At 33.7% G+C, this 24,582-nt stretch overlaps 1 protein-coding gene across 2 annotated transcripts in view; it reads right to left on the minus strand.

The window, feature by feature from the left end:
* The window catches only part of GABRG2 (gamma-aminobutyric acid type A receptor gamma2 subunit), a 110,426-nt gene that overhangs the window by 73,444 nt on the left and 12,400 nt on the right, over nt 1-24,582 (minus strand). For both annotated transcript variants that reach the window (XM_029942906.1, XM_029942905.1), the window contains exons 2-5: nt 10,260-10,411; nt 8,715-8,782; nt 6,150-6,370; nt 3,188-3,270 (exon numbers count right to left, since the gene is read on the minus strand). In XM_029942906.1, coding sequence (XP_029798766.1) covers nt 3,188-3,270; nt 6,150-6,370; nt 8,715-8,782; nt 10,260-10,411 — 524 coding nt within the window. The remainder of the gene's footprint in view (nt 1-3,187; nt 3,271-6,149; nt 6,371-8,714; nt 8,783-10,259; nt 10,412-24,582) is intronic.

The raw sequence follows: 24,582 nt of genomic DNA on the forward strand, positions 1-24,582 counted from the left end.
TGACATCTTATCCCAACTAGAAGTTAAAAAGTCATGAGGTCAAAATTACCCTTGAAAATTACTTAATTTGCATAGTAGGTATGCTATACATGGTTTCGTGTATACTATATACATAGTTTACACTATCTGCATATAAAAAGTAACCAGTATATCATAAATAGTACATATAGTACACATGCAAGATATTATTTCATGATGAAGAGGAGTAAACAAGGCAAAGTTTTGAGAGTCATGCAGAAACAGAAAATAACAGAGAGACTCAAATGCCTCTCCAGTGTATACCCTTGGAGTGGAAGATGACAGGGAAAAACCACCTTAACTATTTACATTATTCTCTTTCTCTAACTTTTTGGTACTTCATTTAAATACATGCAGAAATCTACAATTAATAGCAGTAAGTAGAGGAACATCTGGATGGCTCAATCCATTAAGCATCCAATGCTTGATTTCAGTTCAAGTCATGATCATGTGGTTCATGAGCCTGAGCCCCACATCAGGCTCTGTACTGACAATATGAAGCCTGCTTGGCATTCTCTCTCTCTCTCTCTCTCTCTCTCTCTCTCTCTCTCTCCTTCTCTCTCTTCCCCCTCACACTCTCTCTCTCAAAATAAATAAACTTAACAAAAAGACAGTATGTAGAAATGCCAAGGGGAAGATACCAATGAGCACTATTATAGATTCTGAAGAAGTTAATTATGTTCAGCCAAGAAAACAGAAAGCCTTCATGAAAGAGGTACTGCACTGTTTATGTAGGGATTATCAGTACCATTTGCTAGCCATAACTCCCTAGACACGTTTCTTCAGTTTTTCCCTCTAAATTATTTGCTTCTTTATGGAGATGATGGTAGTACTAATTTCATGAAACTGATGGCCAGTGCATATTTGTTGAATGGATAAACATGATTAAGTAAATTGTAGAATAAACTACCTAAGAATGCCTGGCTGCTCAGTCACTAGATCATGCAAGTCTTGAGCTCAGGTTTGCTAGTTCAAGCCTCACATTGGGTGTAGAGATCACTTAAAAATAAAATCTAAAAGAAAAAATAAAATAAACTCAAGTAAAGACAGATATATGGATAAATAGCTGATAAATAAATGATAGATGATAAATAAAACTAGATATCATCTGAACTATTTATGGACTAGTAATGCTATATAATTCTTAATTATGAAGGCTGATTGACTACCCAGAATAGGATCCCTTACATGTTCCCCTTTTCTTTTCTTTAGGTCCAACTAGTTGTGTATTATGTGTTTATCAATTAAGATGGAACAAAAAAGAAAGCCTGACTACCCATACTGGTATGGAGCAGGGGCAGAGGGACAAAAGAAAAAGAATGGTGATATTAGGGAACACCCTGTGCAGAACATGTTGGTGATTTAACTTTTTTGATAGCAATAAGTAACATTAAATTGTGTTTGGGTTCAGAAGATAGTTTTCAATGACCTAAAGACACAGAAATCACCAGCTCTTAGATTTTAGCTGATTCAGAGAGTAGTCCCTGTTAAAAAATTTTTAAAAAATGTCTCATCTCCTAAAGATTGGGAAAGATTTTACTTAAAAATATTCCATTCTTGTATAAAGTAAAATGTGTGAAAAAATTTAAAATGGGAACTTTTCCTTTGCAATTTTTTTAATGTTTTGTTTTATTTTTGAGAGAAAGAGAAGCAGAGAATGTGGGGGGGAGCAGAGAAAGAGGGATACATAGACTATGAAGCTGACTCCAGGCTCTGAGCTATCAGCACAGAGACAGATGTGGGACTCAAACTCACAAACCCATGAGATCATGACTTGAGCCAAAGTCAGATGCTTAACCAACTGAGCCACCCAGGTGCCCCAATATAATGGGAACATTTCTAAATAAATATGATACATAGTGATAGTTTTCCTCTAGTTCCTTCTGGAATTGATTTAATGATAAACAGACAATTGCATCTCTCATCGTTGATTTTTTTTCTTTTTGAAAGAATAGTTATTATGATTTAGTTGTTTCATATGAGTCTCTGTCACTTCCTGCCTGGGAAATTCTATTTATAGAAGTATAAACTTAAAATTCGTAATCAGTTTTTCATTCTGCCTCATATGTATAGTTGACACAACAAAAATAAGAAAGAGGTGAGAAACCTAACATGGATGCTCAACAAATGTAAGACGAACATCTGGGGGAAACTAAAACCTGGGTTTAGTTCAGGCAGGAAATATCTATGAAGCTTTATTTGTATTAGGATCATCACAGATCATCTTGCTATATAGTCTATTGTCTGATAATAATAATTAATAAAAATAATAGAGCTCCTTACTGAATTTTATTGGGTGTGAGGTAGCATACCAAGCATTTTACATATATTACATCAATAAAACAAAATTGTGGTGGGCATGCCTCACGATCTCTGTTGGGCATCTAATATTGTGGACTCACTTCAAAATTTAATAATTTGCTCAAGTCTGTAATGATGGAGTTGCGATTTGAACTAGAGTTTGAACTAGAGCCTTAAGACGCTAAAATTTCTCTTTTACTCACTGGTAGATAACTAGTTTTAGATATTACTCAAACTCTAAATGAAGCAGGTCATTTTCAATTTTGGTATCATTAACATGTAAACTGAAATTGAAATAAGCAGATGACACTGTTAAATCTATGTACCTCCTGCTGGGTAAGGGAGAAAATAAGCAGCAAATATGTTGCCAGTCTCTTCTGAGCCAATAGGGGGCCGGTGGGAGCAGGGAGAAGGATGTAAAATACACCATTGTACCTTTCCATTGAGTCCAGGCCTAGTTTTACAATCCTTCAGGTTTTGTGCTGACAGCTCAGAGCCTGGAGCCTGCTTTGCGTTCTGTGTCTCCCTCTCTCTCTGCCCCTCCCCCATGCACTTTCTTTCTCTCAAAAATAAATAAAAATTAAAAAAGAAAAGAAAAGAAAGATGTCTCCAGGCAATCACTGCTAATTTATTAAAAATTTATACCCCAGTGAAACCTGCTTGCAAGTTCTAAGAAAATAGATCCTTTTCTAGCAGGAATCACTCTATCAGGGCTAAGCTGGTATTATGATGAAAGTAACTGTCAAAATCTTCAAAGTCAACAACACTGCTCATTTCTGCATTCTCTAGGAGTCTCCCAATTAGTTGGCATTGCAATTAGGAAACTGCTGGTGAGAGAAGATACAGAATACAGAATGAGATTACTTACAGCTGGAGAACTCCAAGGGGCAGGAATGTTCGTCCATTGGAAAATTGTGCAACTGCAATTGGCACTCTGCATCGATTGTCAACCTTAACAGAAGGACATGAAATGTAAATAAAGTTTAGACACAGTTTTAAGAATGTACATGAGTACAATTTTTAATTACTATTTTTCATCTTTGTTCCTGGAGACTATATCTCACATTCTTATTCGTAATTCAAGATAATTCTCCCTGAAGAAACCCACCAAATCCAGGAGAAAATTGCTTAAGATTTAATGTTGTCCATTCATTTTCACAGACCAAACAATAGGCTCTCTTTGACCTCGATTCCATTTTTTCCAAAATTTATGACCATGTAATTTTTTGGCACAATAATTGCACACATGAGAGTGCTCGGAGAATATATTTAACTTAACAGAACAAACTGTTTTAGGAACTTAAGCTCATTTAGTGTTTGCATGTAAATGAATGCTGATAATTCTCAGATCTTATCTGCTAATTAAAGCAGAACCTTCTGTTTGTAAGTACTTGGTAGCTGTTAGATTTAAATTACTATATGTGAGTTTTAAAATACTTATATTTCACAGTGAAGTGTTATGCATTCTTATAATGGAACACTATGAAGCCATTAAACTGATGTTATAGAGTAGAAGGATACTTACTGGCAAACAAGACATGTTAAATAGACATATACATACATATTTGAAAAATGTTTGCCAGTGAGCCAAAATTAGTTTGCATCTGGGGTGCTTATTAAAGGTACAGATTTTCTGTACCTCGATATAGCCTCAGACTCTAGGAGGTAGAAAGTTAATGGAGTCCCAGGTGTTTTGATTATCTTTGGACAAGTAGGAATATATTCTAAAATTGTAATGGTGATGGGTTGATAATTTTTAATATTTCTTATTTGATAGCTATATTTCTTACAATGTACAAATAATAATCTTGAACTAATAAAATATTATTTTATAAGTATTAGTTTATTTTAAAGGATTTTACAATTCAGCATTATTTTTAATTGAGGGATTTCTTTTTTCTATTGTATAATAGAGAAACTACTGATCGTAAAATATAAGTAATAATTATTCAGCCTTTAATCATCCATGTGGCACTGGATAAGACAAATTGTTCTTTCATTTAATAAATATTATTATGGCTTTATTGTACTTTAAAATGTTCAATCTAGCAGCACAGTTGAGATTTGAACACATTATTTGTCTCCAAAGTTGAAAGTTTTAATCATTGTCTTTCAATAATCACATGTTTTTCAAAAGAAAAGGTTAATTTTATTCATAAGTGAATTATAATTAAATTTGATATTTCATTTTTTTCAAGTTAAACTTGAATTATTAAAATGGAAAACACCCTTATAAAGATTGCAAATACAAAGACAGATATACACATATATAATCTATGCACACACAAATATTTATAACATAAATTAGCAACAAGAATAAAATCATCTCTGTATAGATTCACAACTCATTCAAACTTTGAATCATATGAGTGGCGTTTTTGAGGTCATTTCCATAATTAAATATTGGATTGAGATTCTACTAATTAATACAAGTAAAGAATGACTAGTTATGAGGATAATAAAGGGACTTGAGATAGTGTGAGTGACTTAATTTTTCAAAAGCTAGACGGAGCTCTGATTTATCAAACTTTTATTTCCACTATATTCTAATTTCAGTCATTACCTTATCTAGCATTTAATGAAACCCATTATGAATCCAAACTGTATGCAATGAATTCCTTTTGTAATTGTGGCCATTTTTCCTAATCACTGATCTATGGTGGAGGCATGAGTCATAGGGGTAGTGATACATTCTTTCCAATGATCTCCATCAATTCCTACCTAATTTCTCTAAATAAAAATGTTACCGAGTAAAAACATTAAACTTACTAATAAAGCTTTGAGATGTATCTTCTAGCACCAAGACCCCTGCAACCAGATAGCTGCCCCTAAGTTATACACATAGAAATTCTGGAGAGTTGCCGTAATTCATATTGATAGTCAAAAAGAGCTAAGAACCAAAGCCAGATGTGTCTGGTTCTTAAGTCTATATACTTACCTATTATGTTGTTTAATAATATACTTGCACCAGGGCACCTGAGTGGTTTAGCCAGTCGGGTGTCCTACTTCAGCTCATGTCATGATCTTGGCAGTTTGTGAGTTTGAAACCCCACATCAGGCTCATTGCTCTCAGCGCACAGTCTGCTTCAGATCCTCCGTCCCCCTTTTGTCCCCCTCCCCTACTTGCACTCTCATAAAAATAAACATTTTAAAAATAATAAATACATACATACATAAAAGGAAGTGCTAAGATAATGGCATACAGGAATTTAAGTAGAAAATCTCTTAAAAATTATTTCATATTTAAGTTCTGAAAATAAAAGACACCTTCCTTTAAATTATCCCTAAAGAAGTCTATTCCCAAAATAGCCAATAAATTAAGTCAAATAGCCTATCAGTGTAGCGGGGAGTGGGAGCTGGCAGATTGAACTCACTGTAGTTACTTGCTATTGTGCAGCGAAAAGAGGAGGTACAAGCGACCTCCACACCAAAATTTCTCCTTTACCGATGGTTTCCTTAGAAACAGAGATATTTCCAAGCATAACAACTGGTGATCCCAATAAAAACTGTGTTTTAGTCTCTTTATTTTAAAGTAGCAGGACACACATGCAAAAGCCAAAACTGGTGCAAAGATCAGGTAATGTTACAAAGTCAAGAGACATTTCATGTCCCTATGAGAAAACAGAGTTCTCTCATCAAAGAAAGTTAGGTTCTACCTATGACTTTGAAAAAGCATATTGATAACAGAAGAAATACAGATTTTGTACTATCATATCAAACATGCCTACCCTGAAGGTTTGAAATTTCTTTCATCTCTCTTGTTTTAAGAGAGTGTGAATGATCTTTGTTTTATTCCCAGGGATTATTCCTTTCCTTTTCCAAAACAATACCTTAAAGTGTAGAGCACTCGACCATCATTCCAAATTCTCAGCATCCTATTAGGGGTGGTTATCCAGTGTGCATCAGCTTTCTTGGAGTTTCTGAAGAAAGTGTCTGGAATCCAGATTTTCCCTACCATGTTGCTATTTAATCGGAGGACTTTAATGGTGCTGTTAAATTTCAAACGTCTGTCATACCATGTTTGGGCAAAAAATATGTCAATTGTATATTCCTGTTTAAGAAAAAGGTGAAATAAAACATTTTTAACACAAAGTTGTAATGTGGAACATCTGTTTGTATTTGGCATTTGTATTCTCATTACCAATACAACGCAAAGTTACTCTGGTTTTGATTAATCCAAAAGAAGGCAAAAGCTTTGCTAAAGAGCTTTGTCTTTTATAGAAAAACTGATATTTTTATGAAAAAATAGGCCTGTTTACACAAATTCTAGCAAAAGATCATAGCTAAAACACAGTCATTTGCATTCAGTGTCTGTAGAGCAGTTTCCCACATGACTTTGGGCCAGCTAATGCTTTGTTTTGGGGGCTGTATATATTAGTAGCATTCTCAGCCCCTCCCCACTGGATACCAGTAGCACAGACAACACTCGCAACCCTCTGGATATGGAGATAGCTAAAAATATCTTCAGACATTCCCACATGTATCTTGAGGAAAACCATCACATAGGTTCAGAATCACTGCTAAAGAGTGAAGAAAGTCCATAATAACCAAAACAGCTGGAAACTGGAGCTCTGGAAGAAGGCTCAGTTGCCTCATAATAAAATTGGAATCTTTAACAACCTGTCTTCTTAGGTAGTGTGAAGATGGAAAAGGAGAATGCACATAAAGTGGTTTTGGTCTGGCAAATAGCAAAAACCCAAAGCAAGGTAATTTTTAAAATATTTTTACTATTACAGTTGTCCTTTCACTAAACACTAGGAAATGAACCAATTATAAAATAATCTTTACTACTGTGCCAACTCCATCACAAAGCATATTCTCAAAGTGCTGAGATGGGGCATGATTCTGTAATGATTACTCTCAAGTATATATCACTAAAGTGTCATGTGAGGGACTTTAACTAAAAAGAAGTAAGTGCGATATGAATTCAGGTCATTAGACCTGGAGTAGGAACATCCAAGTTCTGGTTTGTTATATTTAGATATTACTTAACATTATTTTATAACTTATTTCACTGATGTCTATAAATGAGAAAAAACTCAGTGTTCTTAGAATTTGAGAGCTGGGTGATGAGAATCACCCACATTTCCTGTCCAATACCACCAACCAACCAATATTTTATAATGAAGAACATACATAAAATGGGAAGATTATTTATTTACCCCAAAATACATAGCCTATCAGGATCAGACTAGAATCTTCTTTTGTCTCACTTGCATTGTTCTGTGTGATTTCTTTGCACCTCCTGATGAGGTATCTCATTGTAACTGACGACATTTCTACTAGAGTAAGCCACATCACCCGCTCATCACTCTGTTCCTTATGTGCACTCTTCAAGTAGTAAGAAAGGAGCCTATTATGAAATTCTTTATCAACTAATTAGTGATGTGCCAGTAAAGTAATTAAATAATTTCTGAACTAGATTTTGGCAAGAAGTAAAAAATAAATATATAAAACCCACAAAAATAAAATCTTTATGATTCACTAAATCAGCATTATAAAATGCTATCCTGGGGTAACCGTTCTGGCGACTAGTACTCCTGAAATTAAAACTTCTATGTTTAAATTAACTACACATATAGTTTCTTCTTAAATATTTATAATTTGCATCAGAATGCTAAATATGCTGAAAATTTTAGTTATAAGGAAGAAAATTGTTGGTATTTGTTCCATTATTAAACAGACAAACTTACTTTCTTGGAATATGCGAGTGGCATACTTTTTTAATCACTGGAAAGGAGAGCACTTAAAGTTTCTCATTTCTCTGACTCAAAAGAGCATCCTTATTGCTAGCTTGATAAACATCATTTCAAAATTACAGTATCACTAAGGTTATGTTATGTTTTATCTTATAGTATGTTCTACACTATTCTATTCTAGACTCCAATCTAGTTTCTTATGTCAGATTTGGGCAAAAAAAATCATACAATAACAAAGCTACATTTATTGTTATATCTAATGCACTATTTTCTTGGATCAATAATTCCAGTATGAAGAAAACTCTGTCTTCTCTACCCTGTCATTTTCTAAAAACTAACAGAACACCATATTTCACTTTGTAGTAAACAGTACTTACCAAGTAAGCTATGATTGTTTAATTTCAAAAGTATAATATGTGTAATATATATAACATATAACAATAAAATTAATTTAAAAATTAATTTGTATACATATGATCATAACAAATTATGATTGTTGAATTTCAAAAGTATAACATTTATAAAAATTAATTTGTATACATATAATAAATTATAATTATCTTCATCATACAATAGAGAAAATATCTGAAAGATTCTCTCCCTTATAAATTTTTGTTAGCATATTCTTTCCTATTTTTATTATACCACATCTTCTCTCTAATATGTTAATAAAATGGAAAAACCATTAAAACTTACCATATTAATAGCATTCACTGGACCAATGCTGTTCACATACATGTCTGTGTGAATTAATGTTGGTTTCACTTTAAAGAGAATAATAGAGATATGTGCATTCAACATATTAACGTTTTAGTCTGTGTTGTTCTAGAAATAAATTTATTTTGCTACATTAAAAATAATTTATTCATAAATAATTTGGTGTTCGTGACTAATTTATTACATTTAAATAACTATTTACTTTCAAAAAAATCTCCTTTTTAGCAGTAAATGCAGTAACTAAGCATATTAGAGTTTTGAAACTGATTATCCTTTAAAATCACATTAAAATGAACAAATAAGAAAACATTGCTTAGATTTTCTTCAGCGTTCTCTCAGATATCCTGAATTTTACCACTTTTCTTCATGCCCCAGAATCTTTTTGGGCATCATAATATGATTTGACCCATGTAGAAACAATAACTACTTAGTGGTTCAGAAAAAATATGAAGTAGACGTATAACACAACAAATATTATGTTGTTTTTAAAACATGTCCCTCTTTGATTACTTTCATGACCACTTAATCCTCATACACCTTGGCCAACACAAAATCAATCTTCCTAAATGACTTATTCAATTGTGTGACTCATCATATAAAATGAGGAAACCATATGGAAACTCAATACACACCTATTTGTCAAAGATAACTGATATTAAAAATCATGTAGTATTACATCCATATCCAAATGGACATGTTCCATTTTCATTTAACAGTTAATGAACAAGGGTTTATAAATTTCTGTAACTCAATCCGACAAGGGTGTTTTCTCTCATCTTTATCCACTTTCCCTTAAAGTTCCATCCCCTAATTTTCTGTGTTGGATTGAATTCTTCACTAGGCCTCCTATCTACAGCCCTGCAGAGAGAAGTGATGCTACTTCTCTGCCTCTCAACTTGGCACTTGACCATCTGACTTGTGTTGACTAATACTACATAGACAGGTGAGTACACTAGTTCTAATCCCAAGCATTAATCCTTATGAGTTTCTACTTTTTATCTTGCTCTTTGTTATTTTCATGAGAAGGATACTCCTGGCTAATCTTCTGTTCCCAGGAGTAGAATGAGAATACAGCTTTCTTAAATGAGCAGCCCCAACTTGGCTTTGCTTAGATTAGACCACCTGTGGCAAAGTGTTAAATAAATGCTTACTATTATAAGCCACTGAGAGTTGTGATATTTTGTTTCACAGCAATATGTAACTAATAACTCTTTTCTATTATCATTATTTACTTATTTGATTTTGATGTTACTTCATAAAGCAATGGTCACATCTCTTCTATTGCCTTTGTCTAAGATATTTAGGGACATTTGAATTTCTAGCTCTTATGCCCCACTTGAGATCATCTTTCTTAATTTTGCATTTATCAATGCCTCTTTGACCCCCAAGCCTGAATGCTATTTATATAATCTTTATTTTTATGACATACAATAATCAAGTATTTCTGATTATTAAAATATGCTAATATTTTCTTTCAATGTGTCTGATTCTGTCTATACCATATCACAAAATATTTTAACATACCTCCTATATCAGGTCGTAGTTTATTATCATATCCTTCCAGGAGGTTATTTAAGATGACAGTGACATCACCCTCAGGAACTTTTGGAGTCAAGACCCATGTTTTGTTAGAAGCATAGTCTTCATAGTCATCATCAGATTTTTGGCTAGTGAGACTAAAAAAAAACAAAAGATACTGATCAGGAAACATATAGACTTCATCCAATAGGACTTTTACTCACAGACCACTGGGGAAGAAAGGAGAAATGAAACAGGATGTATTACAATGGATGACAATGACACTTTTCAATTAAACTTCACAGATGTAGATTAAACTTTATTAAAGTATACTCTTCAGTTTTCCAGAATGCTCTATATTCCCATCTTTAAGTATATCATGTTTTACAAGCTATTTTCCCCTTTTCCACAGGTGATATTCTTCCCGTTCACCTGCCCAACCACATGAAGGGCTTAAGAAATAATGATTTTTGTGAATGCTTAACCTGTTTTAAGTAATGCTTAAATGATCATAATGCAGTCTAAGAATTCAGACGTAATGTGTAGGTCTACTTCCTTCTCTAAGAAGTTAACTTGCTCCAACCTATTAATGAAAGTAAGAGACTGATAATTAGATTCACTCCCACAAACAGCCAGACAAGCCTCTCCCCTCTCAATTGAACTACTAAGGAGAACTCGGTCTTGCTGCTTTTTCTTCCCCCAGGGTGTGTGTGTGTGTGTGTTTTCCTCTCACTTGCACTGAAAGCAAGGGCGGTTCATTTATCTTTGACTGTTTAGAACCTGGCACTATGAATAAAAATGTAGTTGTAGACTTTAAACCAGTCTTTATTACAGCTAAAGTTCCTAATCTGGAAACTCATACTAATGGTCAATGTACTATAATTGTATAAATGAAATTACCTACTGATCAAAAAGCCACATAATATTCTGTGATTCAGTTTTCAGTGCCTGAACCTGTCAGAAACCCCCCACAATTGGACCAGAAGTTAAGGCTGACTTTGGAAAGATAGTGGAATTCATAGACCTTGCTTTCCCCCTGCCTCAAGGTCCAACTCCCGTCTCCCGTCCGCCCACACAGGAGGATTACATTTTTCAGATCTGGAGACAACGCAAACCTTGCAACAGCTGCCATTTTCATTTTTATCAGCATTCAGTGAATGCTGGTTACTTGTATAGTTTATGGCAATTTAAAAAATTACAAACTTAAAATATAAAGTGTCCCATCCCCATCTTCATTTTATTTTTGTAAATATATGGTACAGAATGGACCCAGTCAGAAATCAAACCACTGCCACATTAATCACTCCAAATATACATACATATGTACGTAAATACATACACAAACCAGATTTATCATCTCTCTTCAATCATATTCATTCATCAATTTACATACATAATATATGTATGTATATATGTGTATGAATAGGTAAATAGATGACTACATATGGTAGAAGAAAGCTGATTGCACGATTAAACAGGTTTGAGAATGAGCATGGGAGATGAAGTTTTAAGAGTAATCACTGGCATGGATCAACTTAGTAAGCAAGTAATCTCCTCTTTTATTCCTTTAAAGCTTTATAAATAGGAAATGTTATAAAAACTGAGCCACACATCTGCATAAAACCTAACATAGCAGCCTTACATCTTGCACTTCAATTGGCATAACTACTTTAAACAACATTTAAATATCATAAAGCACCCATTCAGGGTATGTTGGGCTGGACAAAGCTTCAAGGAGCTCTCAAAGAGAGAGGCCTTGGTGCTGGCAGAGGCCAGTTCTCTTCTAGGAAAATCCTTCCTGGGCTTAAATCCATCATTTCTCTAGAGCACTGCTGAATACTGCCTAATAGAGCTCTAATCCTATGACCTAAATCCTACCAGTTTAAGAAGGAAAAACAGCTCTCTGACAAGCTTTCAAATCCCTTAAACAACTTTCAGAAAAGAATGTGGTTGTCCCATTGAACATCATCATAATGGAATTGTACCACCATTTAATTCATCCATGCAAAAGTGCCTTAAAAAATCCCTCTTCTTTTCCCCTGCACTCTATGTGTGTGTGTGTGTCTCTCTCTCTCTCTCTCTTTCTGTCTCTCTCAGACAAATGTGCCCTATTAAAGTTTCTTCAAGGGAAGGAGAGAAATATTAAATCATTTGGTTTGCTGGCTTATAGCAACTCCTCATACTAACAACTAAATGACCCAAGCATGATGGTGCTGTATTACTGTTGTTACCATCATCTGCAGGCTAGTAGGAAACATACATGAAGTAAAAATACAAAGGATACTTGCTTAGAAGGAATACTGCTTTCTAGAATTGCACCAGTAATTTTTTTAGAGTCATCATCTATTGGATGTCAAAGCAATAAACAAATGAATTATTCCATATAAAAGTATCAGTAACAGACTTTGTCATACTTGAGGATGCCTACTGAGCCAGAGAGAGGTAAAAAAAAAAATGTTGAGAAATTAAGAGTATGTATTTTGAAGTTAGGAAGTACTAGGTCCGCTTTCTGGATCCATCACGTCTTTCCTCTAACACTTACTATTTTATGACCAAGGGCAAGTTATTTAACTTTGCTAAACTTCACAAAGTTATCATCTTTAAAAGAGTTAATTCTAGTATTCTAGCATTTTTTGACATATTTTTTGTGTCAGGTTAAGATAATGATTATCAAGTGTTTCACACTGTGCCAGACACATAGCCCACACATAAGTCCACTGTACTTACTGTTATTTTATTGTTGTAACAGTTAGATTTATACCAACAGCTCCAACCATGTAACTAAAACCTGAATCTATAGAAGCTACTTCCAGGCTTTTATCTAACACATGCTGAGAACTAAAAACAGATGTTTTCCAGGAAGAAAAACAGCGAACCCTACATTATAAATAAATGAAGTTTTTATTCTCCACAGTTTTCCCAGCTCAGGTCTAAATTAATGGGACTGATGCATAATCTGGGATTGTTTCCAGATTCGTCTTAAAAAAAGGAAAAACCGCCTCTCTCATTCCACATCGGTTGTTTCTTTTTCCAGAATTCTGTGGAGTCAAGACTTCTTCATTTATAGGTAGACTGTCCAGAAATCAATGAAGTCTGGTTATTAGAAAAGGCATTCTGTGGAACTATCGACTCCATACGAGGCCTGGGTGGAAATGGATGGATAATGATTCAAGAAAACATACTTGTCCATTGAGTGTGCTGAGCACCAACGTAAAAACATTCGTCATTTTATTCAGGTATCTTAAAACCTACTGGTATTGGGCATCATAAAGGCAGAATATATATTTTTATTTCTCTGATATACGTAGGTAAGTAGAATAAAGAAATATGCAAAAACTCATTCATTTTTATGCTTGAGCTCATTTAAAATAATTCGTGTTTCATTCTTGCCCAACATTAGCTTCAATATTTTGTTGGTACAAATTTCAGTTTACTTTTATTTTATAGGTGCTATCAGTAAAATACAGGGTATTTTATATGTCAAAAAAATCTCTCAAGACATACATGCCAGCAAAATAAATCCTTTTAAATCTTTTCTATTAAAAGTCTCCTATGCATTGGATTTTCTGCTCTGTTAATATTACCTCTTGTGAATATCAACTGCTTATATATCTCTCCTCTCACAGAGATCCCTTTCTACCTCACATTTTCATCAGGCCATAGATTCCAGTGAGAACCCTCACTCCAAAGGCATCAATAACAGAAGAATGTGTTGTTCCTTACATCATCACCCAATTTTGTTGAGTTCCAGCAATTTGGCCAAACTCCAGTAGATTTACACACAGAGTCCTTCCTGCCTGCAATCTTTTCTTCTATTCACCTCCTAAACCAGTATTCAGCATGGCTTATTCCTTCTTTCTTTTCAACAGAAATCACCTTCACATAGAAGTCATCCCTTCTTGTTTTACATAACTCTGTCACCTCCCCCACCCTTCGTGTGCTATAGCCAGTCCTGAGATTGCTTCATAGCACTTGTTACAATGTCTCTGTCCTGATTTGTTTATTGTCTGTCTCCATTACTAGACTATAAATTCTAGTGCATGCTTAATTAAGATTTGGGGAAAGAATACACATTCTTGCTAGCCAGTTTTCTGAGGCAAATAATATTACCGACAATAGTTACTTTTCAATGTTCATCATGTCCTAGGAATAACTTTAAGGACTTCACATATATTCTTCCACTTAATCCTTAAAACATGGGTATTCCTGTAATAATCCTCATTTTGCCAATGAAGAAAAACAATATTTACCACTAGTTACTTCATTTTACAAAAACCAAAACATTTAACCATTATTACGCAAGGCTTTGAAAAAGAAATTGGGTCCAAAGAATCTGCTACTGTACATTTATGAAAAAATAAGATCATCCAAAATAAATAGTGGCTCAAGCTCATTTTCCTTTAGGACAATAAATTAGTTTATGCCTAAGCTCAATAATAGTATGGCACCCTCAGCACAAAGTTAATAACATTCAAATTTCTTAAGCTTGCTATTCCAGATACCAGGAATTCGAGCTCCCCATACCAAGAAATAAAAGCAGATTCACGGCGTGCCTGGGTGGCTTAGTTGGTTAAGCGTCTGACTTCAGCTCAGGTCATGATCTCACAGCTTGTGAGTTCAAGCCCCGCATCAGCTCAGAGCCTGAAGCTTGCTTCAGATTCTGTGTCTCCCACTCTCAGTGTCCCTCCTCTGCTTGTGCTCTCTCTTCTCTCTCTCTCTTCCAAAAATAAACAAACATTAAAAGTAAAAAGCAGAGCTCACAATTTAACTTCATGGAGTGATCAAGCCTCTCAAACTCTTTCTCAGCGTGGAGAGCCATGCATACTGCAGGGGCAAGCCATACATATCAATCAGTTCATTTCAAAGGATGTCCTCCAGCCTCCACAAAAAGGGTCGGAGCAGGTATGGAAGGTGAACTCATAATCTGATCATGGGAGGAGATGACTCCACTCCGCATTGTCTAAGAGGACTGGAGTTTTCACAGGACAATGTGGTATTCTGTGAACAAGAGCGGTGGGACACCAATTACCCTTTTACCTAGGGGCTTTAGTGGCATATGCAACTCTTCACCTCCCAGTAAGGACATGTAAGGAAACTGTGCAGAACCTGTTGGGAATCCTCTCTGCTTGTGTGTATATGCAAAAAGGGGAGTGTTACAGCAAGGAAATATATCCCTAGGTATCAATTCTGGTAATGAATTGTCATATTTATGATGATTTCCTTGGCTCTTATCAGGTTCAATTTTTTAATATTAGATTAACAGCTGTGGGTAAATATGCTTATTTGACTGAGTCCATTATCACACATATATATTCCAATGTGTAAATGCAAATTATTTTTTTAATTAGCAATCACCAATGATCCATATCAAATAACTGTCTGTGGGGTTTTATTAGCTAAGATAAATTTTATGGCAAGTATCAGAACATTCAAACTAAATTGGGGAGCACCAGCATATATAATCACAAAGCCTAATGTAGGATGATCTTCATGGTACTCTGGTTAGTTTCATAACTATGTATTTAAAAACTCAGACTCTTTTTGCCTCACCCCTCTATCCTCCACGGTGTCAGCTTCAGCCCAAAGATGGCTTGACTCTACAGTCAGGAAATGCTAACTCCAGCTTCTTACCTCTATGCCTCATATTTACATCTATGAAAACACAGAGACATTTTTCCAGAAATTCTCTCAAAAAGAAAAAAGTCCTCAGAAATTCTAATTTTGTGCTTCTTTAGCCAAATACACATGAATTCATACATATGAAACTACGATCTATGGCCAGAGGGTGGGATTATATGAATTATTTTAGACTAACTATCCTACCACTAGTATTCAAGATGAAACTAGCTTTACAAAAAAGCATGAGGACTTCACAGACCGTGAAAACTGGGACAATTAATAAAGTGAGGAAAGAAACTGTGGAAAATGCAACTACAACACTGATTGGGGTCAAGGGGTGTACATGGAAAAAAACCCCGCCAATGTCAGATCTAGGACTATACCTGAAGTCCATTTTCACTGGGTTAGCCACTTCACCATCCTTGTTTGTTTGTTTTAACTGTTTTTAAATACAAGTGAGAGAATGTAGAGCAAGTAGGACTCATTTACTACTGAAGGAAAACATTTTGGCATAATCACCCATGTATCTATACCCTAAAAAGTTCATTCCTAGTGTGTTTCAAAAAGAAACACGTGCACACATCCACTAAAAGACTTGTACAAAAATATTAGTGGTTACATTAGTAACAGATATAAACATAAAATAAAACATAACCCAAACAGATAAGAACATAATCCAGTAGAATAGAGTAATAAAATATGATACATTCACATAATATTATGCAATACAAATTGCTGCACTATTACTAAATTCAGCAAAATGAAATCTAAAAAATAAAAATTTGAGCAAAAGTTGCTATACATACATTCACATACACACATTCACATATATACACCCACATATTATGTTTCTGTTTATGTAAAATTTAATAAAGGCAGGGACTTCTGGGTGGCTCAGCTGGTTAAATGCCTGACTCTTGATTTTGAGTCATGATCTCCTGGTTGTGGGATTAAGCCCCATGTCTGTTTGGGATTCTCTCTTCTCCTCTCTTTCTATCCCCTCCCCCACTAGTGCTCGCTCTCTCTCTCTCTCTCTCTCTCTCTCTCTCTCTCAAAATAAATAGATATTTAAACATTTACTAAGAGGCAAAATTCAACTACAGAGTTGAAAGTCAAAACAATGGTTTCTTTGGGGAAAGGAAAAGAAGAAAATTAGGAAAGAGGTGAGGATGTTTTCTAGGATGTTAACAATACTTTATTGTCAGTTGTGGTTGGGGATTATATGGATTTTGTGATGACTCATTGAGCCATCTTTTGTCCTTTTGTACTTTGCATATATTTTTACTTCACAACAACAAAGCATTTAAAAATTAGGTTTAGGTGTGAGTGTAAAAAGTAGAACATTAGCTTACTAAGAGCAAGAAATGTTTCTGTCTCCAACAGTGTCATTTTTGGAAAATTTGCCAAGTGCCTGCCACTTGACAAAACACACAATGAATAGTTTCAAAAATACTGAATGAAGCAAGGAGAGTATTTGGTTATTTTTAAAAATTGAATTTTGGCAAAATTCACATGGTAACATTTACTCTATTTAAAAATGTACATTGAATACTGAAAATGAACTGTGGACTGAAGGGGGAGGGGGAAGGGGGTGATGGTCATGGAGGGGAGCACTTTTGGGGAGAAGCACTGGATGTCATATGGAAACCAATTTGACAATAAACTATTATAAATTAAAAAAAATAAAAGTGTACATATGTAACAATTATAGCTAATATTAAAATAAGCTCTCTATATAATATGCCATCATATAATTGCCATTACCTTTTTTGTCAAATGCTGTAATTCCTTGCATATGAAAATTCAGGTAACATACATTGAACATGTCTTTGAGAATTAAAAAAGGAAACAAGGCTGAGGCTAACCCTAGAAACCAGATACCAACTGTCTATAACTATTGGATAGAATAGAAATAAAGTGTTGATGGTAAATTGTGCTAAGAAAGAAATATCAATGAATACAAGAATTCTTGTGGTGTAAATAATGATATTTACATAGATAATAATGATTATTAAACTGGCACATTTCTAATTATTCCTTTATTTATAAACTACTTTTATGTGATTTTTTTTCCCCAAGTGATAAAAATAATATTCTTAAATTCTTGTCTGGGTAAACTTTGCCACAAATAAAAGTTAAGGCTTCAAAACCTGATCTTGGGAAAGTGAGACAACTTTTCTTGCAAACTATATACTAATATAGAAATTTTAAAAGGCAGTAACCTAAAGTGGGGCCGTAACTATGTTGATCTTATGCAACAATTTTTTTTCTATTAGGTAGCAGAATTTAGCGATTGCACTTGTATTTTTGTTGAACTGTGATAACCTGGTGACAAACTAGGCCAATACAATTTGGGGTCTGCTCTCCTTCATTCTAGAAATACACATGGAGTTTGCATGGAGTTGTTATGTTCTTACTATGGAATCCAAAAACAACTTTAACCACAGAGATATATAAACTATAACCTAATGTTAGAGAGGGATGTAATTTTTTATTTACAGCCAAATATTCTAAGGGAAATATTTTCTATTTCTTCTTTTATCTAAAGACTATTATTCACTAGAAATGCACAATGTCCAGCATATACTAGATGTTTCATACAGTTGTTCTTACCCTGGCTGCATGTTAAAATGACCTAGATAGTTTAAAAACAAACAAACATACCAGTGCTGAAGGCTTACCTATTAAGATACTGATTTAATTGATCTATGATGGACCAAGACATTGGCATTTAGCTAATTCTAAAGTAAAGCCAGAATTGAAAGCTAGTGCAAGAGAGTGTGACAGAGCTCTTGGACTTTCTTTTCCTAAAGTAACTATCACTACAGTGACTGCTCTCAGCAAAGTCAAATGTCACTTACTAGTGTTTCAAGGTACACTGGAAATTCAAGATAGCATTATCCTAAAAATTTATGTCCTATTAAGATTATACCGTATCAGTATTTCCCAGAACTTAGGATACTGGTCCTTGCTAACAAAGACAGCTTTAAGTGTCACATAGAAATAGCATTAAGACATGGATCATATAATTTGAAACTTTTTCCCTTTTTAATTTTCTTTTAGCATGTTCAGTTATATTGAGGACAGTGTCTTGGTTTATTTGTAAATCATCTTTAACCACATTCACAAGTTTACTAATCTACTTTCTAAGGAGAACATCAAGCTTAGCACTTTAGTAGAAAATAATATATAATTAAAATGTGATAATACTATCCTGGTTTCATTGTATTTACTTTGCACTTGTATTATGAAAATAAAAATGATTTTCCAGATTTCCTTTTATTATTAAATGTGTTAAACAAAATAATTACTTTAAAAAGATACTAGTCTTATGGAAAATATCAAGGAAATTAATGATCAGGTGTCACTGAGATATGGCAAAAACCACAAAGGTAGTGAAATTTGGGAAACAATGCCTTATATATTTAGATTTCTTGATCTTCAGTTAATTAGCATGTATTTGAGATTCTTTCATACAGAGCACAATTACAGATGGAAAGAAGTAGAAAGTTCAATGCTGGTATCAAAACACTTTTCATCTATTTGAGGAAACAAATACCTGAACAGTTAGAAATAGGTAACACTTAACAACACAAGGCACTAACAAAAACACTGTCATTTGGTAGACCATGACTAATTTCTGTCTGCAGTACCTCCAACTTGATGTTAAAGGTTATTTCTATGAATGTGCTTTTGCACTTGCTACAAAAATCTTAATTTCTGTATTAAGAAGGATAGTTTTCTCTGGAACATAAGATATTTTGAAGAACTGATACAACTTTTGCTCCTCCAGCAAAATAAAAGGCACACATATAAAATTGTTCCTGTATTTGCAAGGAAGCCACATAGGTGTATAGAAGAACCTCTGTGTACTTTCTCCCGAAGGTTAAACTGTCTCAGATTTAAAATAGCTTAAGGGTCACTGAAAACCAGTGTAAGAAAATGAAGAATGGGGGCATCTTGCCGGCTTAGTCAGTACAGCATGTGACTCTTGATCTCAGGGTTACGATTTGAAGCCTGACATTGGGTATATGTTACTTTAAAAATAAGATCTTGTGCAGGGCAGGGCAGGGCAGAAAAGAAAAAGTAAAGAGAAAAGAAGAGAAGAGAAAAGGGAAAAGAAAAGAAATGAAAGAAAAGGCTGATTCTATTGTATGCAGTATCTACACATATATTCAGATATTTATTCAAATGCATTCAAAATGTATTGAAAATTCCTATCTTTGGAATCTATTTTGTGAGAGCAAAAAATAAAATACTCCAATTTTTTTTAATATTCATATATTTGGAAACATGGAGCGAATTAATTCAGGTAGCTGATTGATTTATGTGGAATTTTGCCAACATGAGTACATACTTCTGAGTGAACATAATTCTAGGAAATGTTTTTCTCTTCTTTGTTTATTTTCTAAAATTGCACTATAAGCTTTAATTTCAAGTCGATACAAATTCTAAAACTATCTCTGTGACCATGGTTACTTCTAGATCACTCTTAATGTTTTTATTATTTGGTTCCTCCTGCCTAAAACACTGTCTCAAAATCAAGGTTTTATTAATCACTTTAAAAAATTAATCATGTCTTGTCTCATCTTTCAGTTTTCTTCCTCCTCAACTTTCCTACCCCTGTTTTTTTAAGTAGTTCATTTTTATCTCATTATAATGTAAATTTACATAACTAGGAATTATGTACTCCAAGTCACAGAAATTTTTATTCATTAATTCATTTTGTATTATTCATTATGAAAATATATTTGTTAACAAAAAACTTTATACTGAAAATGAGCATAAATAAGTGCTCAATAGATGTATTTTACAGAGTCCATACTTACTTTTGTTCTTAGAATTCCAGAACAATGTAAAAAAAAGAGAAATCCCAATAGATTTTGAAATCATCTTAACTTTGCCCTAGTTTAAGCACATTTTAAATTGTCACACTAGTTCATAGATAAATTAAAAATTTTAATAGAAAAAACCTGCTTTATATCATTTATATATTAACAAACTTAGATCCTGTATCATGAAATAAGGGTAAAGGCTTTAAATTATAATGAATTTGTATCATATACAAAATGGCTTAATGGAATAACAAGGTCAATTAGTGTCTTTTCTAGATAGTATATTTATGACTTTTTTCAAGAGATTGATAACCTAATGCACAAATTACAAAAAGAGGCTCCCACAGAAACTATACTTCTTCCTATATGTTCCCTAACAGTATTCTTTCCATTCTTTCCAGTGTCCTCAGGTACATAATCACCAGTGGTGTCAAAGCAGATCACATTGCTGATTACCATTTCAGTGATATCACTATCAAGAAAAGGTCCTGATTAATTCAGTCAAGAATACAATCTCCAGTCAAAATAAAAGAAACTTCCATCTGTCTGGAAAAACTTAATATGATTATTTTGTGTAAACATGCCAGAAAAAATAATCTGGCTAATCCATTTTTGAAGTTATTATTTCCTTAGACATTTAATTCTCTCACGCAAATAAGAGCTTACTGACCAGTATATATGTTTGTTTAACCTGACACAAAATTCTCAAATTATTCCCACAAGCAATATTTGAGAGTTCCAGTTGCTCCATATCATTACCAACACTTTTTTTTAATTTTTTAAATCTTTTATTTATTTTTGATAGAGAGAGAGCATGTGAGGGGGAGGAGCAGAGAGAAGGAGACACAGAACCGAAAGCAGGCTCCAGGCTCCGAGCTAGCTGTCTGCACAGAGCCTGACTCAGGGCTCAAATCCACGAACGTGAGATCTGACCTGAGCTGAAGCCTGAGGCTTAACTGACTGAGCCATCCAGGCGCCCCTCATTACCAATACTTTAGTCTTGCCAGTAATTTTTTATTTTACCCATTCTGATAAGAGTATAATGGTATTATAATGTACATTTACATTTAATGACTAACAACATTGAACCTCTTTTTGTGTGTGATTACTGACACCTTCATAACTCGGATGAATCTCAAAGGCACTATATGGAGTCAACCAAATGATTCTACTCAGATAATATTCTTGAAAAGAAAAAAGCTACACTGATGACTAACAGACCAGCGGTTGCCAGGAGTTAAGGGGGGGGGGGGATGGTGTGACTACCAAGGGGTGGTAGGAGGCAGTTATTTTGGGAGGAAGAGGTGATAAAACAATTCACTATCTTGATATTGATTTAAAAGAATTTATGTTGTTAAAATTCATACAATTCCCTACCAATAAAGGTCAATTATAATGGATGTTAACTTAAAAATGAAACAAAGAGCCATTATACTGTAAAATTAAATCACTGAACATTTGAAAATATTCTTTGATATAAGATTTTTGTGAAATTTCCATATACTTAAGTATGAGGTAATTGAGTATAAACATTTAAAAATCTCCTGGGGAGAAAGGAATTTTATTAATGAAATGGAAATGTGTTTTCCTTTTGAATTGGTACAATGATATTTGGATCTCTTTTCAGCTTTTTAGATGGAATATTGTTTTGAATGGCTTTGTTGTTCACAGATTACATTCAACAACAGTTTAAGGATAGAAAATAAGTATACTTTTATCAATGCTCTTGGAGAATCCCTTAAAATCTAAAATTCAGTCATCTTAATAACTGCTCCTAAGTCATAATGATTAAGTTGGAAGTAAGAGACTATTTTTGCCACTTCTTAGATACAGAATATTCATCTTTATAAAAACATATCTGTTTAAATACATTATTTAAACATAGTGCAATCATTTCACAACAATGCTACAAAATAATTACTACACTTTAAATAATTGACATACAAACAGAATTAACAATTCCTCATCCCTCTAAGACTTTGTAGCAAAATGTAGAACACTACTCTATATATCTCTAAGGAAAGTTAAAGGCAAAAATTTTGTTAATTACAAACAATTGAAAATTGATAGGCAAATTGCAACTCTCACCATTCGCCAAATTATAGCACAATTCTTCTTTAAGAAAAAATTGACGATATTATTATATGAGGCATTTCCCCCGACACAAACCTCTTATCTAGAATATAATTCAAATTCTTTACTGAAGCTATAAGAAAGTAGATTTCTGCCTCACAAATCCTATATCCTGACTTTTTCATCCTTGGTTACTATCCTCCAGCCATCTGGACCTTTTTTTATTTCCTGAATCACACAAGTTCTTACCTCGGGACCCTTGCACCTGCTCTTACCTATGTTCAGAACCATCTTCCCTTCAATCTTCTCATGGATGAATTTTTAAATATTCATATAAACTGAATTTTTTTTTACCATCAATCAGAATGTTCTTTCCTGACCATTCTACCTAAGTAAATCTTTTCTCCATCATACCACAGTTTTATTATTTCTTCAACTCTTACATCTCTTTCAAGTTTGTTTGTTTACTGTTTATCCCTAGACTGCAAAGTTTAAGAAGATTAAGAAGATATCTATTTTTCTCATGGTTTTATTCCCATTCCCTAGTACAGTGCCAAGCAAATGTTGGGAATGCAATAAATGTTTGTTTATGGCAGGAAGGAAGGAGACAAGAAAGAAGAAATTCACCTGCTTTGCATTTATTACCATTCCACATTTAACATAGCAATTTAAAGCTCAACAAGAGTCAGATGACATCCAATGTTAGCCTATTTCAAGAAGAAAATCAACAGAATCACATGGACCTAGCAATTGGAAAAATTATTGAGCATCAAATGTTTATCTGGTTATACAATTTCCTTAAATCAGAGGCAGTAAGTGAAACAAATAAATATAAAACAGAACATTTTCTGTAAGTAAATTTATAAAAGTATGAATATATTATAAATAGTGTAGTGTTTTGTTTTTAAAAGCATGTCTTTATTCTGGAAAATAACTATCACAAGAGCAAGGACTGGGTTTGTCTCATTATATACTTTTCTGCATTTGGTATTGTGACAGCAAAGGGGCTATGGATGAAATAAAAGGTGATTCATGAAATAAATGGGAATTAGGAAGAGCACTACTCAGATCATCTAAATCAGAATATGTAACCACTATCTCCAAACTTCTGCTTTACGTGCGTTTTTTAAATAAATTTTATTTATTATCTAAACATCTACTAAGAATCTGCTTAGGAGATACTTGGAATCTGAAGTCCAAAGAATAAAATTAATGAGAAAAACCTTTCCCCTCCCTATTATGATTCTCTATAGAGTCTACTTTCATACTTATTCCTCAGAGACATTGAGCTGCATATGGGAATGGTAGCAGATCTACAAAAAGGAGTTCCGATAATGGACCTCAGAAACTCTGTAAATGGCCTGTTGACCACAAGGGAACTTGAAAAGTCACATGTCTCAAGGAGTACTTAATGGCCAACATGGCCATTATGTTGGCTATTGAGTTTATTTTATTTGCTGCTTATTGTATTATATAAAAGATTTGGGTGAGGTGACATGTGGTATGACTTAGAAGTTTTGCTCTGTTTTTCCATTTTAATAGGGTTTTATTACTGGCTTTTTTTCACCCTTTCCAATATAATAATTAGCTTAGTTAAATATCTTTCACCATGACCTCTCCTTTTTAAGCATGAAGTAGAAAAAATTTATATTAAAAATATTACCCAATTCTAAAATATCTCTCTAATGAACATTCTGAATTAAAAAATTTCAAACTCTTCAAAAGAAAATTGAAGAGAAGTAAGAAGGTCTGAAAGTATGTGTAAAGGAGATAGGAAAATGAAACTAGCATTTGAAAGAAAT

This window comes from Suricata suricatta, chromosome 6 (genome assembly GCF_006229205.1).
Source record: "Suricata suricatta isolate VVHF042 chromosome 6, meerkat_22Aug2017_6uvM2_HiC, whole genome shotgun sequence".
Classification (NCBI taxonomy): Eukaryota; Metazoa; Chordata; class Mammalia; order Carnivora; family Herpestidae; genus Suricata; species Suricata suricatta.